At 40.1% G+C, this 16881-nt stretch overlaps 1 protein-coding gene across 6 annotated transcripts in view; it reads left to right on the top strand.

Moving 5' to 3' along the window:
- LOC111152592 (tight junction protein 1) overlaps positions 1–16881 on the top strand; it is a 250919-nt gene that overhangs the window by 133937 nt on the left and 100101 nt on the right. For 4 of the 6 annotated variants that reach the window (XM_022511100.1, XM_022511103.1, XM_022511102.1 and 1 more), the window contains exon 1: positions 4301–4335. The exons of the other annotated variants lie outside the window; for them this stretch is intronic. In XM_022511100.1, coding sequence (XP_022366808.1) covers positions 4309–4335 — 27 coding nt within the window. In that variant the 5' untranslated portion in view covers positions 4301–4308. Of the gene's footprint in view, positions 1–4300; positions 4336–16881 lie in introns of those variants that run through there. 6 annotated transcript variants of the gene reach the window in all.

Genomic DNA, 16881 nt, shown 5'->3' with positions numbered 1-16881 from the left:
TTCTGATATTTTTTTATTGTGGCAAAATGTACATAATATAAAGTCTACCATTTTAATCATCTCTAAGTGTATGAGTGTTTGTTTTTAAATGTCATTGCTTTGCAAAATAAGTGAAAAAGTTGGTAATCCTATAATGCATCCCTGAAGTGTTTTGTTTTGTTTGAAATTTTACTGGTCTGTGAAGTCTGGAAATTTTATGACCCTTAGAAAGCTGTTCTTTGTGTGATCTTGTTCTGTGACTTTATTGGCAGAGGAAAACTCTGAAGCAATGTATAGAATTTTTTTTAAAAGATTTTATTTATTTATTTGGCACAGAGAGAGAGAGAGAGAGAGAGAGCGCACAAGCAGGAAGTGTAGCAGGCAGAGGGAGAGGGAGAAGCAGATGGGAACCCCAATCAGGGAGCCCAAGTCAGGGCTCGAGCCCAGGACCCTGGGATCATGATCTGAGCTGAAGGCAGATGCTTAACTTCCTGAGCCACCCAGGTGCCCCCAGTGTATAGAATTTTCAAAGACATGGCATAGAAGTACGGCTAGAATTTCTTCTTTTAAAAAAATCTTATCTATTTATTTGACACAGAGAGAGAGACAGTGAGAGAGGGAATACAAGCAGGGGAAGCGGGAGAGGGAGAAGCAGGCTTCCCTCAGAGCAGAGAGCTCGCTGTGGGGTTCTATCCCAGGATGCTGGGATCATGACCTGAGCGGAAGGCAGATCCCTAACGACTGAGCCACCCAGGCACCCCTAGAATTACTTTTGTTGTGGTGGTGGTAGCGGTTACAGTGCTTTGCTACAATTCTGTTTGTAGTATTTAGTATATCCTCTTCTATGGCATTATCAAGGTTGTCTTGTGTTCTCATATGTCAGTGCCCGAATACTTTCCCTTTGCATTTCATATGTAAACTCACATCTCATACCAAAAATAAATAGGCCTAAGGATAATTTTTCTTTTTTTTTTTTTTTTTTGGTAATGGAAACAAAATATACAAAGTAAAATGCAGGCATGAATATAGTTGTTCCTTTGGTCAAGGCTGTTGTAGTAAATGGTTCTAGCTAAGATTTACAGCGGTTTTGTGCAGTTCTTTTTTTTTTTTTTTTTCTTCATTCTGAGCCGCAGACACCAAAAATCCCACAGGAAGTTCTCTTTCTGAGTGTTGTGGTTTTTTAGTTTCCTGTTCAGTTTGCATTAGATGATCAGAAAAAACATAATCTGTGCAATCGAAAGAGGTTCTTGGTTAAACTTGATTGTTACTCTAAATGAGAATCTCAAACTTGCTTGTATTTCTTCCCATGGATGAGTCTAGAGGAGCTATAACCACATTCACACCTGAACATTAAAGTTGTGGTATAACTTTTGTTGTTCAGTGGATAAACTCTCCATTGTTAAAGGGGCAACTACCTGAGATTATGCTCTATGCTTTCCACTACTTAACAGAGCATTTCCACAAAAATAAGGGGATGAAGATGTGTTTTTAAGACTTGACAGTAGTGTTTTACTTTCATTTTTACAAGTGACAAAAACTTTCTCTTGCTACTCTAGAGAAAAGGAAACACATAAAACATGTTATACAGTTTACTTCAGATATTACAAATACCACTGAAAAAATTTTAGAGGGTACTATTATTCACTGAGATATTTTTACAAATATAACTTTTAAAGCAAGGTATTCTCAAGGTAAAAATTTTTTTGCTTGATTTCAGTATGTCTTAAACCATGGCAAAAATAAAATAAACTAAAATTGTAATCAGATATACTAGATCTTTGGCAAATTGTTGTAATCAGGCATTTAAATGATATACAGAAGACTTGATGAAAAGTGACAAATGAGAACAAAAGAGAAGTTTCGGTGCATTTTTAGATATGTCTCTAGGTTTAGGTGCTATTAAAAACAGGATGCCTAGTTCTAGGCAGGTTATGCTGATTACATGCCTTAATATATGATAAAAGTAATAAACACATGAAAGGTTTCCAGTAATAAAGACATGAAAACTCTCCACATTTTTTAAAAATAGTGCTGTTTCTGGGGCACCTGGGTGGCTCAGTGGGTTAAGGCCTCTGCCTTCTGCTCAGGTCATGATCTCAGGGTCCTGAGATAGAGCCCCACAATGGGCTTGCTGCTCAGCAGGAAGCCTGCTTCCTTCTCTCTCTCTCTCTCTCTGCCTGCCTCTCTACCTACTTGTGATCTCTGTCAAATAAATAAATAAAATCTTTAAAAAAAAACAAAAAAAGAACAGTGCTTGTTCCTAAGGAGATTTTAATTGCAATTCTTCTTTTTTTTTTTTTTTTTTAAGATTTTATTTATTTATTTGACAAGGAGAGAGACAGCGAGAGAGAGGAAATACAAGCAGGGGCTGTGGGAGAGGGAGAAGCAGGCTCCTTGAGCAGGGAGCCTGATATGGGCCTTGATCCCAGGACCCTAGGATCATGACCTGAGCTGAAGGCAGACGCTTAACAACTGAGCCACCCAGGCACCCCTTAATTATAATTCTTAAAAGAATAAATAATACTTTGCCCCCAAACAAAAAAATTACACCATAAGTTTAAAACAAAAGTGACTTCAACCATTTCTATGGAGTGGGGGAGAGGAAAGAATAAGGGTTTGATTTGCGGAATGCTTTTTTCTAGGTCAGATAGCTTCAGTTGCAAAAGATATGAAAAGGTTACTTTGGGATCTTAATATATATTTATGTATGATATACAGGTATTTCTTGGCTAAGAGAAGTTTGATCTTTCCATACAGTTGAGTTCCAAACAGAAAATCATTGTTTGAAATCTGGTGTTTATGCCTTTTCCCCCTTTCTTGTGTACCTTTTGTGGCACTAGGTTAGGTACTAATTTAAAAATGTTATTTATTGTTACGAAGAATTTCTGACATTTGTGGAGAGCTTTACATTTTACAAAGTGAGTAATAATGAGGCTGGAAATGGTTTCTTAGGTATTTGGCGTTTAGCAAGGCAGTCAGCATTGTGGGAAGTGTTTGCAGAAACTGATTAAACTTGGACCATGGGCTGCAAGTCTTTAACCTCCTTTTCTGCCCGGATGTGAACTGGAGACTGGCTTCAGAAATGGAAGGCCCCCTCAGCCCTTCACTCACCACCAGGAACTGCAGCATTTTGGTTGCCAAAGATATACTTTGGAAATCCCTGCTACAGAGGTGGGAGATACTTTGGAAGTATCTTGAGGCCTAATGTGGGTGGGCCAAGATATCACAGTTCTCTTGGGTCTTTCCCAGTCTTCTTGCCCAGGAGTGCCCACGACCTTACCAATTTTAGTTTTAGCTCCATCGGTTTGTCGAGAATGAGAGCAATCATTTCGATCCTGTTAGGAGTGCTTTAGAGATGAAAGCCAGGACTTGCTTTACATAAAAACGCATTCTGCTTTCAGTGGGAAAGCAAGGCCCAGGCATGTGGTGACAGCTGTGACCATCGATATTCACGACGTTAAGGAAACTATTGTCAGGAAAGGTGCCAGCCTTTACAGCAGCCCTTCTGCGCGGGGGCTGATCAGTCATGGTTTGAGGAGCCAAGTGGACAAGTCTCTGCTAGAAATCGAAAAAGCTTTGGTACACAGGGGCTTGCTTCTCGGGGACGATTTCTGCTGGACCTTTGATTAAAAACAAACAGGAAGACTCGCCTGCCAGCGGAAACTGTCCACCAAGTACTTCGGAAACTGGGCTTTTCCTTCCGCGACTGGGGTCGGACCTCGGGAGGAAGCGGCTCCGCCCCCGTCGTGGCCCCACCCCCATCGTGGCCCCACCCCCATCGTGGCCCCGCCCCCCGCACAGCCGGGCATGCTCAGTGGGCCGGGCCGGGCCGGCAGGTTTGCGTGGCCTCCCGCAGTTGCCGGCGCCGGCTCATCCTGTGGGCGCTGGGTCCTTTCCCCGCGGCTGGGTCCTTTCCCCGCGGCTGCTCCAGGGAAGTTACGTGCGGAAGCCGGCTTCTGAGGAGCCACCGGGCGGACTGCGGGGACGGCCGGACGCCCCCAGAGCTAGCCAGTGGCGAGCGGGCGGGGCCGCCGTGTTCGGGCTGCGAGAGCTTTGGGAGGCCGAGCGAGTGGCCGCACTTGGAGGGAGGCGCCGACCGGGCGCGCCCCGCGGAGAAGACCCGGGCGGGGCGGGCGGGGGGGGGCGCTTCCCGGACTTTTGTCCGAGTTGAGTCCCCTCCCCGTGGGCCGGGCCTCTGCGGCCGCCCCCGCCCCCAACACCGCTTGCTCCGGGGAGATGTTTATCTGGTCTGTGGCGTGAGGAGCCGGCGGGTTGGTGGCTTGGAGTTTTGGGTCCGAGGAACCTCGCGCGGCGCTGGAGAGAGACAAGATGTCCGCCAGGGCCGCGGCCGCCAAGGTGAGCGTCTCCGAGGCCGTCAGTGCCGATCCCGAGCGAACGCGGCCGCCCGACCTCGTCGGGCCCGCGCTCCGCGCTCCTCCCCGCGTGCTACTGCCCAGGCACCGGGGGCGGCAGCGGGTGGGCCGGGCTGGCTGTGGCCGTGGGCTGCTTGGAGCCCCGCGGGCGGGCGGGCGGAGGGCGGGGACCCAGGAGGGGGCGGCAGGCGCGCAGAGCAGCGGTCCCGGGCAGGTGCATCGCAGCCGGCGTCGGTGCCTGGCTCCGGCTCGCGGCGGGCGGCGACGCGCAACAGGTCCGGCGCCGGCAAACTCGGCGGCAGGAGTGGGTTCTGCCGACACTCAGGGCGAGACTGCGGCGGGCGGGAGGTCGGGGTTTGGGGTGCCACCTCCAGCAAGCCGGTAGCTGCCGTCTTTGGAGGAGTGGTTGGTCACCGGCGAAACCGTGTGGTTTCGATCTGATGTCACTCTCCGTGGTATGCGCGCGCCAGTGATAAGACATTGAGGCAGCAGAACACTCAGTGTTTTGTGTGTAGCAGGTCGGAATTTTTTTTCCCACACTGTGTAATTTACTTAAGGTAGCATTGAAAAAGTGAACCCCTTACCACTTCTTAGTAGTTTAATTTGAATTAAACTTTCAGAAGTAACACAAAATACTCCTACAAATGGACAATGAGATGAAGTCTAAAAAATAAAATTAAGAAAGACTTGTGGGTGTAGCAAGAAGTAACACTTTTTTCCTATCAGTTTTTACATGTGCTCTGAAGTCCTAGAACATTTTTCTCAATGCTGTGAAACTAACTTGTATGTTACTTCAAAAAGCTGAGGTTCGTAAACTCAGTTAAAATCCCCCTTTCCTTTTCTACATTTAGTCTTTCTCATCATACAGTAGTACCTGCTCTTTTTAACAATTACAGGCATACAGAAATGTGAAGAGTAAAAATCCTTTTGGAAAATTAGTTCATTACTTCAAACAGTATCGAAGTACATAAGAAGGTAGTGGTTTTATGTATTTATTTTTTGCTGGAAATGTATATTCATAGCATCTGGAACAGGGTATAATATGGTTCTGAAGTTTCTGAACTCAGGACCTTGTTTTCTGGGAGGCGGAAATTAGCAGTTACATTTAGTACTGAATATATATATATATATATTTTAAGGAGTATAATATTCGTTCTTTAAGAAAATTTTAATTTGTACCTTTTTGACCTTACGTTGATGAAGAACAATCTAGAGATAAAATTTGAGCGGAATGACTTAGAATAAAAAGCAAAATTTTGCTTAGATTTTAGAGTAAGTTCGTGTTACTTAACCTTTAAGGGAGTTTCCTCTTGGAGGAGGAAAGGCTTTGTTTCTATATTACACATAGTGTCACTTTGTCCCTGAGGTGTGATCTCTGGTACTTGATATCCAAGACAACACATTTCATTTTATAATTATTATTAGTATTACTATTTTATTATTTTTGTAATTAAAATAACTCCACATGAGGAAAATAAGACAACATACCCTTAAAAAGATTATTTGAAGTATGGAGAGAGGTTAAGTTTTCAGTGGATTGTTAGAGTAAGATTTAGAAGAAATAATACTTTCCTTCCTGAATTATGGGATTGATAATGGCATTTTGAAAAGCATCAGTATTTAAATATTACATTGTAGGGACGTGTATTCATAAATATTCATGAGTAAAACATGAGTTGAAAGCTTATTTTGTTTAAATGCTGTATTATGAGCTTACCACAAAGTCTTCTGTAGAACAAGGCAGGCAGGCCATAAAAAAATAGGTGAAGTGAAAGAATATTCAGCCTTTTCTTTAAGTCACATTTAATATCTTGAGGTGACTGAAGTGCTTACTACAAGCCCGACTGTGTACTTAATACTTTACACGTGATACTTGTGTTCCCCTACCCTAACCCTCAGCTTAGAAAAAAAACAAAAAGAAGACATTAATTTTGCAGCTTGCTCTTTTGTTTTAGCAGAGGAGTTGTAGATCAACTCTCTAAGCCAATTATGTGTGGTTCTCTATTCTTTGTAGTAGTTGAGCAGTCTGTTATCCTAAGAATATGCTGCAGATCATCATTACCTTATTGACATTTAGCTTGCTTTCAGGATTTTGCTATTGTAATAGGTAGCTTTATATTTCTATCTGTGCATCAGTATAGTGTGTTATGTCCTTAAAAATGGAGTTTTGGGGTCCAAGGGTATGTGCATTTAAAATTCTAATAAATTCCACTAAGTTTTTCTCCAAAAAGAGCATGCCTAGGAATAAATACAACATTTGTTGGTAAATTACATGTTATTTTAAAGGACATAAAACTTGAGTAAATTAGATGAGGGAGATGGGGAGATTCAGTATTGTAGAATATACCAGTTTCCCCAAGTCGATATACACACATATATATATGTAATATAATTCCAAATAGAATTTCAGTGGTATTGTAGAAAACTTGGCATATAATGAGAAAGTTTATCTGGTAAAATAAATGAATGATAGCCATGAAATTTTGGATAAAGTAGGCCCTCCTTGAGAACCTAATGTGTTATAAATTCAGAGTAATTTAAAGCAGTCTGTCAGCTCAGGAATAGACAGAAGAACTACAGAATCCAGGAACAGTATTGTATTTGAGTTTTTGGTGATTATCATATCAACATTTAATGTGTTGGGTATTGTTCTAAGTGCTTAACATGAATTAACTGATTTAATTCTTATAGTAACCCTATGAAGTGAACATTACTATTACCCCTACTTTATGGATGAGGAAGTTGAAACACATAAAATAATTTGCCTAAATTCACTTAGCGAGAGAGAAAAATTAGGAATATATGATAAAAATTGGGGAAAGGATGGGTTATTTTTACCAAGTGCTGGGACTGTTGGTTATCCTTTTTTTAATGGTAGTTTCCTGCTTTAAACCATAGGCAAAAAAAAAAAAAAAAAAAAAAAAAAATCCAAATGTTTGAATAAGAGCAAATAAATTAGATCATAAAATACTAGGAGAAAGTGTAGGAAACTTTTTAAAAAAATACACCTGAGCTGGAAAGGGCCTCTTTGTATGTGATGTTAACTTAGGAAATAATTAAAGGAAAAGGTTTTTGTATGTGTAGTATACATGAATTGCAAACAGAATTGCTAGTGCGCCTGATAATAAAATTCTAGAGTTGGAAACAGGAATTTGAGGGTAGTTCTTTGTCTCACCAAGGAATTAATTATGTAAGAAAATGGTGTGAATAATTATTAGGAACATTTCCTATTGGTTGAATCACAGAAAGTGGCTGAAGGAAGTTGCAGTGTCTTCTGGATTTTCAAGCTGTTTCACTTTGGAGGAAGCAATAAAATTTAAGATTGTACTATCATAAATGCTTACTAGATTTTGCTGCTTAAATGTTTCCATTATGTTTCAGGAGCAGTATTTTTTTTTTTCTTATAGTAATCTCTAAAATTATAGCATAATGAAGTATAAAAATAATTTACATCACTTCTTAGGAATTGATTTATTATATCAAGTGAGGTACAGTGTACTTTTCTTTATTTTTAATTTATTTTTATTTGCTTATGTATTTTAAAAAGCTGGGTGTACACTTGAACTCAGGGCTTGAACTCACAACCCCGAGATTGAAACCTGAGCTGAAATCAAGGGTTGAACACTGAAATGACTAAGCCACCCAGGCGCCCTTGGACTTTTCTTAATAGCTGAACATTTGAAAGTTAAGAACTGTAGAAAATTAGTCTTTACAGGTAGGAATTGTGTCCTTTATGGCTGGTACAGTGTAGTTTTAGTTTTGGTACTTACTGACCAGTGCATATTTGCCACATATTGCTTTAAAAGTAAAGGAAAAACTCACTGGACTTTATGAGAATTCAGTTGATTGTGTCTGCCAACTTTTAATGAGCTTCACTGTAGTAATATTTTTCTGGATGTGCTAATAAGTTTATACATTACTTATTTTTCACTAGGAATATTTTTACAATATTTAAGGCAAGAGGCTTTTATGTTAGCATTTTTTAATAACTTTTTTATTTTTTTATGTTAGCATTTTAGATATTTATGGTTAAAACTGTAATTTATGTTGTTTGTTGATAATCCTGACTGTATTTACAACTCTTAAGTTTATTTTAGGACCGCTCTGTAAGAGAGCTACTTTTCAAATCATACGTGCCTTTTCTCTCAGATTGTGCAATGACATAAACTCCACTACTGTTAGGATAGGGACCCCCCCCCCTTTTTTTTTAAGATACCAATGTTTTCATGTTAATATCTTAAACCTTTATTTTATATTTAAGAAGGACTCATCTCAGGGTCATGAGATGGAGCCCTACCTGAGGCTTCGGCTCACCAGGGTGTCTGCTTGAGGTTCTCTCTTTACCTCCCCAAATAAACAAATAAATAAAATCTTAAAAAAAAAAAAAAGACTCATGCTGCCCATTGATTACTGTCAGTAAGTGATAGAGAAGGTCAACCATCCACAACCACCAAATAATGAGTTTGAGACCAATCTGTGGCATTGATGGGTGTAATGCTGGGACTGTTCCTTGTTTGGTTTGAAGGAAAAAGATTACAGTAGTTTCAGTCACTTTTTTCAATCCTGGAAACAATGTACTGGCTTTGACTTTTACTTGGTCTTTAATCTTTTTTTTCTATTTAGAGACCAAATGTAAACTCTGTACAGTTCTAAGAATAAAACAGTATAAATAAGACAGATTACCATGCTGCTAAGGAAAAGGTCTTAAAAAATTATTTTGGTGAAAATTTGGAAATGTGATCCCGTTTCTTGACATAACCCTGACTGGTTAAAGTTCAGTCTACTGAAAGACCATTAGTCTAGCTGTAAATTCGTGTAAATTCGTGTATGGGATGGACTACCCATCCCTGACTGCTCTTTCTAGGCTCATGGACACACACGTGCACTTGGTATCCAGTTCTGACTGAGCATGGTGGCTGAAGACAGGCTAGTGGAATGAGCAGTTATTTTTTTATTAGTAGAGTTTCTGATTAAATGTTAAATGAGACTACGAGAAAGTTGTTGACGACTGGTATATTTCTGAAATACTTGACAGGAACTTGCTTTGCATCTCTGAATTTTGAAAGGCAGTCTTGAAAAACCTCTCTAGTTTAACAGCTTTTAATCTGGTAGGAAGAGGGAGACATTAGAATAGTTTACTGAGGGTTTGTTTGTTCATTTATTATAGTGTACTTGGTTTTAAATTTCATCTAAAACTGCTAAGTTTCAGAACAGTGTTTCCAGTATAAGGCAGCAATAAATATCGCCCTTTCGGTATCTCTGACCTAGAGCGCTTCTTTATTTATTTATTGTAGAGAAGAGTAGCTTCAGGTTGCTCCTTTATGGGTTAGCCAGGTGCTTTATTTCCATTCCTTCTGAAACAGATGAATTCTTAATAATAAGAAGAGTGCAGTGAGTATAGGAGTAGGGAATTTCATTTTATAGCTTAAAAATGAATGAAAATAATAGATTCTTGTGTGATAAACTATATCACAGAAACACTGCTTTAGAACAAAAGACCCGTGTTGCCAGAATTCATACCATAAAACATACCATTTGAGACTTAATAACAAAGCCCTGACTGTTATATATGTAGTTTTAAATCCTGAGTCTCAGATGGCCCTTAACTTTGGATAGATCAAAAGATAAGTTTTTTTAGTTTGCGTTGTAGGTTTGTATCAGAACAACCTAGTAACTCTTTCGTGCAAGTGAAATGCTGAGAATTGAATTGACTGATGAATGACCTCAATCGTTCTAGTTTATTGTGCCTAGAAGGGATATGAACACAGGAGTTAATACTATTTTAGATGGATACTAATTAAGAACATAAGGTTAGCTTATGCTTCTTTTAATTAAAAAAATTTTTTTTATTTGCTGAAATACGGTTTTCAGTTTTCTAAATAGTATACATTCCCCAGGATTGAAAGTTCATCATTTTTTCTTGGTTATCTTAGCAGTTTTCACTCTTTTGGAATTGTCACTAGTAATCTTTGGGGTTGGTACAATTTCTGATGACTGAATTAAACATAATTCAATTACCTCTCACTTCAGTTCATAATTATAGGATTTCAGTGATAGCTAATTTTTTTGTTGTTAACCCAAGAAACATTGATTGAACACCTTTTGTTTTGGATCCCTGTCTTCTAGAAGCTTATAGTTTCCAACTGCTTTATTCTGTAATAATCAGTTATGAAATTGTAATACAGTTTTACATCGTTTACCCATAAAAAATATGATCGCATTTATGGTCATCTTATAATAACACAACATCCCGTGTGCTTTTTTGGTTGGGGAAGGTGGTAGAGTCATGTCTAGAGCCTGGGCTTGCTGTAACATATGAGTTTCAGTATTTTTCTTTGTTAATTTTTAAAAAATGTTTTAATCGAATCTGGATACATCTATGTAAGTATTGTATGCATCTTTGGTAAAAGTATATCAAAGGGAGGAAAAGGTTAAGAATTATAGTCAGAATTTACTTACAACTCATTGAGAATGCTGACATGGAAAATGCATGGTATGCTAGCTGTTACTGTTATATTTAGAGTCTGACAAGCTGTGAAATATGGAACAATTTGAGTTTTTGAAACTTTATTTCACATTCAACAGATATTTATTGGGAAGCTAGCATGTGCCAAATCCTGTTGAAGATGCTTGAGATAGAACATTGAACATATCTCTGTATTTATAGAGCATTTTAATGGTGTGAGCAGAGAGCAACAAAGAAAATACTGTACATGATGATAAGTTCTAGAATTCCTAACGTGCCATTTCTGGATCATAGCCTCTTTCTCCCAAAGATTATAACTATCTTGTCTTCTGTGGTACTCATTTTCTAGCTTTTCTTTATAATTTACCACTTAATTATGCATTCCTTGAACACTGTAGTTTTGCCTGTGAGCTTTACACAAACAGAATCTTCCAGTGTGGCTTCTGTTGTGTATGGCTTCTTTTGCTCAGCATTGCTTTTGTGAGATGTGGATAACTAGTTCATTAGTTTTCATTGTATTCGTGGATCAAATTCATAGTAATCCATTGTATGAGGACTTAACTACTAAACTGGCTTCAGAGGGAAAAAAAAAAGTTTGAAGTAGATTTTTGTGGTTGGTTGTTCTTGTTTTTGTTTTTGTTTTTGGAAAAATACTGTATTCCCCTGTCTTTGGGCAAGAATTAGATCAGCCTAGATTATCCTGTCACTGGAGTATAACAACTGTGTGAAATATAGAAAGCTGCTTTTGGTATTCATATGATGTTCACCTCAAAAAGTCAAAAGTCAAAACTAAAGTTTAGTTTTGAGGGTATTTTATGACAAAGCTCTTAAAATTCATCATCTTAAAGTATATTTTAGTAGGTACCCGTTTACCTAACTCTGATCAGGCCAATAAAAGCCACAATCAGGTATGCTTTGGACAACACAAGTAAAACAGGCCAGCTTTTCAAAGTATAATTGTAGGAAATCTTTTCCATGGTGTCATGTAAAGGAACTTTGGAAGATTTATTTACTGGTTGTTTTTAACAGTGATACGTGTTGAAGTATCTGATCAAACGAATTTATACCAACCCTTATTTTTCTGCTGTGTTGTCTATAAAACCAGAAGACAGCGGCCGTGCAAGTAGATTTACATGTATTGTCAATATGAGAAATGCGTGTCAATAATAAATAGCCCCCTAATATTGAGCACTGATTCTGTGACAAGTACTCAGTTACGTCTTTTGTGTGCATTATTTCATTTAATCTTAACAACCCTGTTAGGTACTACTGTCACTTCTATTTTAAATGTGAGGTTGCTTGATGCTTTATCTTGCTTATATGCTTTGTAATTCATACATGCACATGCTTATACATAAGTTCGTGTGTTCTAAGAGAGTGTCACAGAGGTGAGTGTGGAATGGTGTTAGGTGGGTCTTAGACCAGGTAGATAGCATGAATCATGAAAGCCGGGAGACAACAAGGCACTGCGGCCGTCAGAGAATGCAAGCTGATCTGAAGGAAGTAGCTATTGCTCAGCTCCAGCTGGTTGTTGGCATAGAAGGAGGCAAGGCAGGCCAGATCTTCCAGTTTTTTTTTTTTTTTTAAAGATTTTATTTATTTATTTGTCATAGAGAGAGAAGCAAGAGCGAGCATAGGCAGACAGAGTGGCAGGCAGAGGCAGAGGGAGAAGCAGGCTCCCCGCCAAGCAAGGAGCCCGATGCGGGACTCGATCCCAGGACGCTGGGATCATGACCTGAGCCGAAGGCAGCCGCTTAACCAACTGAGCCACCCAGGCGTCCCAGATCTTCCAGTTTTTTAAAACAGGTTGTAAATCTGGATTTTTGTGTAAATTATCTTGACTTAAATATCGTCAGCTGATGTCATTTTTTATGCCTTTCTGCTGTGAGATATAGTACCTATGTGAAAGTCTATAAAGCACATGTGCATTAATAAATTATTATAACATGAACACCCGTGTAAACACCATACAGGTCAAGGAATAAAACATTTCCAGCTTCTCAGAAGCTTCCCGCTTTGCCTGTTCCTAATAATATTACCCTAGTAAGGTAGCCATTGTCTTGACCATAAGATCCATATGTTGTGATCTGCCTAAGGCACATCACTGGTTTTTTTTTTTTTTTTTTTAAGATTTTATTTATTTATTTTACAGAAAGAGATCACAAGTAGGCAGAGGCAGTCAGAGAGAGATAGGAGGAAGCAGGCTTCCCTGTCGAGCAGAGAGCCCCATGTGGGGCTCGATCCCAGGACCCTGAGATCATGACCCTAGCCGAAGGCAGAGGCTTTAACACACTGAGCCACCCAGACACCCCCACATCACTGTTTTGACTTTATGTTTTTAAGATTCATATATTGTTGTGTATGAATTTATTCATCCTCATTGCTGTATAGTGTTCTATTGCATGAATATACCAGTTTATTCCTTCTGCTATTAATGGACATTTGGGTTATTTCCTAATTTGGGCTGTTAAGAGTAATGCTTCCATAAACACTTCTACATTTCTCTTGGTGAACACACACATATTTCTCTAAGATATGTATTTAGGGTTGGAATTGCTGCTGGATTATTTAGTGTATCTTCAATTTTAGTAATTGAAATAGTAATTGAATAATGTGTTTTCCAAAGAGGTTGTACCAGTTTACAATCTTCATCGTCAGTGAATGAGGGTTCCTTTTGCTTTGCGTTTTCACCAGTACTTGGTGTTATTAGAAACTTTAATTTTAGCCCTTCTGGTGGGTCTTTAGTACATATAGTCTCATTGTAGTTTTAATTTGTATTTCTTTGACTAGGTGCCATTGAGCAACTTTTCATGTTTATAGTCTGTCTGTTCAAGTATACTTTTCTGTGGGACTTTTTCTTATTGATTTGCTTTATATTTTTTAATAAAAGTCAGTTGATCACATGTATTTTAGATCTGTTTTCCAAAAATGGTGGTTCTCTCTTAATGGTCCTTTCATGAATAACAGTTCTTAATTTGAATGTGGTTTGAGGGTCGTGGCACAGGGAAAGGCCAGCAAAAAAAAAAAAAAAAAAGTTTCAAGAGAGAGACCTGGTAGGTGGCCAGATCCTATGTAGAGAGAGTCCAAGTAAAATAGGGACTGGAAAGGTTATCCTTGAATAACTCTAAGTTGCTTTATATATGAGTTTAGGCTCTGGAATCTGAATCTCAAGTCTACCACTTGACAGCTGTTTTCTCATCCATGAAATGCAGATAATGATGACAGTACCCATCTCAGGGTGGTTGTGCACCCTGCACAGTGCCCAGCACATAGTTAGCCGTTATGTTAAGCTGTTTTTTTTTTTTTTTTTTTAGATTTTTTATTTATTTATTTGACAGAGAGAGATCACAAGCAGGCAGAGAGGCAGGCAGAGAGAGAGGAGGAAGCAGGCTCCCCGCTGAGCAGAGAGCCCGATGCGGGGCTCGATCCCAGGACTCTGAGATCATGACCTGAGCCGAAGGCAGAGGCTTAACCCACTGAGCCACCCAGGCGCCCCTTAAGCTGTTTTTTTTTTTTTAAGATTTTTATTTATTTATTTGACAGAGGGAGAGAGATCACAAGTAGGCAGAGAGCAGCAGGCAGAGAGAGTGGGGGAAGCAGGCTCCCCGCCAAGCAGAGAGCCCGATGCGGGGCTCAATCCCAGGACCCTGAGATCATGACCTGGGCTGAAGGCAGAGGCTTAACCCACTGAGCCACCCAGGCGCCCCAGGCTGTTATCTTTTAAGAAAACATTTTAAGTGCCCCCATCTTAATATCAGAGAAGAGCCATGCAGGAATTAGGGTTTTCTGTGTGTGCATCCGTGTATGAACATTTAATCTGTGTATTTATGTATGTATATATTTATTATTTGATACTGGACGGAGGTGGCCTGCCCAGCCCAGCAAGATGTGCTATGGTTTCAGAGAAGTCCATGGGCTCTGAGATACTTTTGAAAAATTTATTATAATAGCATTAAGTAAGGCATGCAATCTTTATATTCTGATGGATTAGAGAATAGAAATTATAGACCATTCTAAATCCAGTGCACAGTTTGAATATCTACCCAGTATGGTGAATGAGTGATTAGCAAATTTCGTTGTTTTTAACTCCTGAGCACTTTGTAGTTTTCCACTTGTTTCGTCTGTACTCTCTAGCATTTCCTCTAGCTCTCCTCCCCTCCCCCAACATATATACACATACATACACATTATAGTCTCTCTGGATTCCTGTAGTAGCTGCCTAAGTATAATATACCCCTTCTTTCTCACTCTTTTCAAAACCCAAGTTTTATTAGTTTCCCACCCCAACACAGTCTCTTCCTAAAACTCATAGACTTCTTACTGTCTTTAGAAGTAAGACCAAAATCCGTACTATGGTCGTTAAGGTCTTTGGATTATTTGACCCCTGCCTATTCCTCTGGCCTCATCTTGCATCTGTCTCCTCCTTGCTCTGTGTTCTCAAATTATGCTGTCCTTTTTGGTTCCTAGTAGATGTTGCAGTTCCTGCCAAGTTTCTCTGAGTTCTCTTAAGACACTGTTTTTCTTTCCTTTGTAGTATTTAAGCCTGCGATTATAAAGTTGTGATTTTTTTTCCCTCCCACCAGATTGTAAACTCCATGAGAATAAACACAGAACTTAACACAGTGTCTAAGATATAATAAACTCTTAAATATTATTTGAATGAGTGAAAGAAGGCCTTTTCCGACCCAAGGACTCTTGCACCGGGAAAGCTTCCCTACCTTCATGCCTCATTCACCAAGCATCCGTTCCAGTTCTGTTCCTCAAGAACCATGTCCTGAGCCCCCAAATTAGGTCAGAACTCTCCTTTAAGCTCCGTATACTTTGTCTTTGTAACAGTACGGCAACTTGTGCTTACTTTCTGCTGGTTATTTAATCAATATCCGATGTCCTTCCTAGATTTAGAGTGGCCTTTTAAATACTCTGTTACTCACTTACTGGTAATAGACCAAATTAAAGCCAGCCTGGAAACGAAATGTACTAGTGCATCTCCAGATCTAACTGCGTTTTTCCTCTCTGAAGGGAGGGAGTTGCTGAAGTGGAAGTAGCCGTCCCATGGAAAATGACTTACTGGCCTGGCATCTTGGTAGCAGCATTCTTTGTTTGGGTCTTTCCTAGATCAGTAATTAATTTCTGGCCCCCTCATTAAGGAGCGCACTGGTTGGATGAGCACCAAGTGTTGTATGGAAGTATTGGATCACTATATTGTGTACCTGAAACTGATACTACACTGTTACATTAACTAGTTGGAATTTAAAGAAAAACTTAAAAAAACACAAAGAAGGGGCACTTGGGTGGCTCAGTGGGTTAAAGCCTCTGCCTTCGGCTCGGGTCATGATCCCAGGGTCCTGGGATTGAGCCCCACATCGGGCTCTCTGCTCGGCAGGGAGCCTGCTTCCTCCTCTCTCTCTCTGCCTGCCTCTCTGCCTACTTGTGATATCTCTCTCTGTCAAATAAATTAAAAAAAAAACAAACACACAAAGAAGACCTACAGATGGCCAAAAGACACATGAAAAGATGCTTAACATCACTAATCATCAAGAAAAAGCAAATCAGGAGGAGAGAGAAGATGGCGGAGAAGTAGCAGGCTGAGACTACTTCAGGTAGCGGGAGATCAGCTAGATAGCTTATCTTAAGAGTGCAAACACCTACAAATCCAATGGGAGATCGAAGAGAAGAAGAACAGCAACCCTAGAGACAGAAAATCAACCACTTTCTGAAAGGTAGGACTGGCGGAGAAGTGAATCCAAAGCGACGGGAAGATAGACCGCAGGGGGAGGGGCCGGCTCCCGGCAAGCGGCGGAGCAACGGAGCACAAAATCGGGACTTTTAAAAGTCTGTTCCGCTGAGGGACATCGCTCCAGAGGCTTAACTGGGGTGAAGCCCACGCGGGGTCAGCGTGGCCTCAGGTCCCGCAGGGTCACAGAAGGATCGGGGGTGTCTGAGTGTCGCATGGCTTACATGTATTAGAACGGGGAAGCTGGCTACAGAGACAGAGCCGAGGAGTAAGCTCTAATCTCGGGGTTACCTTGAACCGGTTGCAGGCTCGGTCAGCTCGGAGCGCGG

This window comes from Enhydra lutris, unplaced genomic scaffold (assembly GCF_002288905.1).
Source record: "Enhydra lutris kenyoni isolate GAN:26980312 unplaced genomic scaffold, ASM228890v2 scaffoldscaffold29, whole genome shotgun sequence".
In the NCBI taxonomy this organism is placed as follows: domain Eukaryota; kingdom Metazoa; phylum Chordata; class Mammalia; order Carnivora; family Mustelidae; genus Enhydra; species Enhydra lutris.
This window is presented reverse-complemented; position numbering and strand designations above follow the sequence as displayed.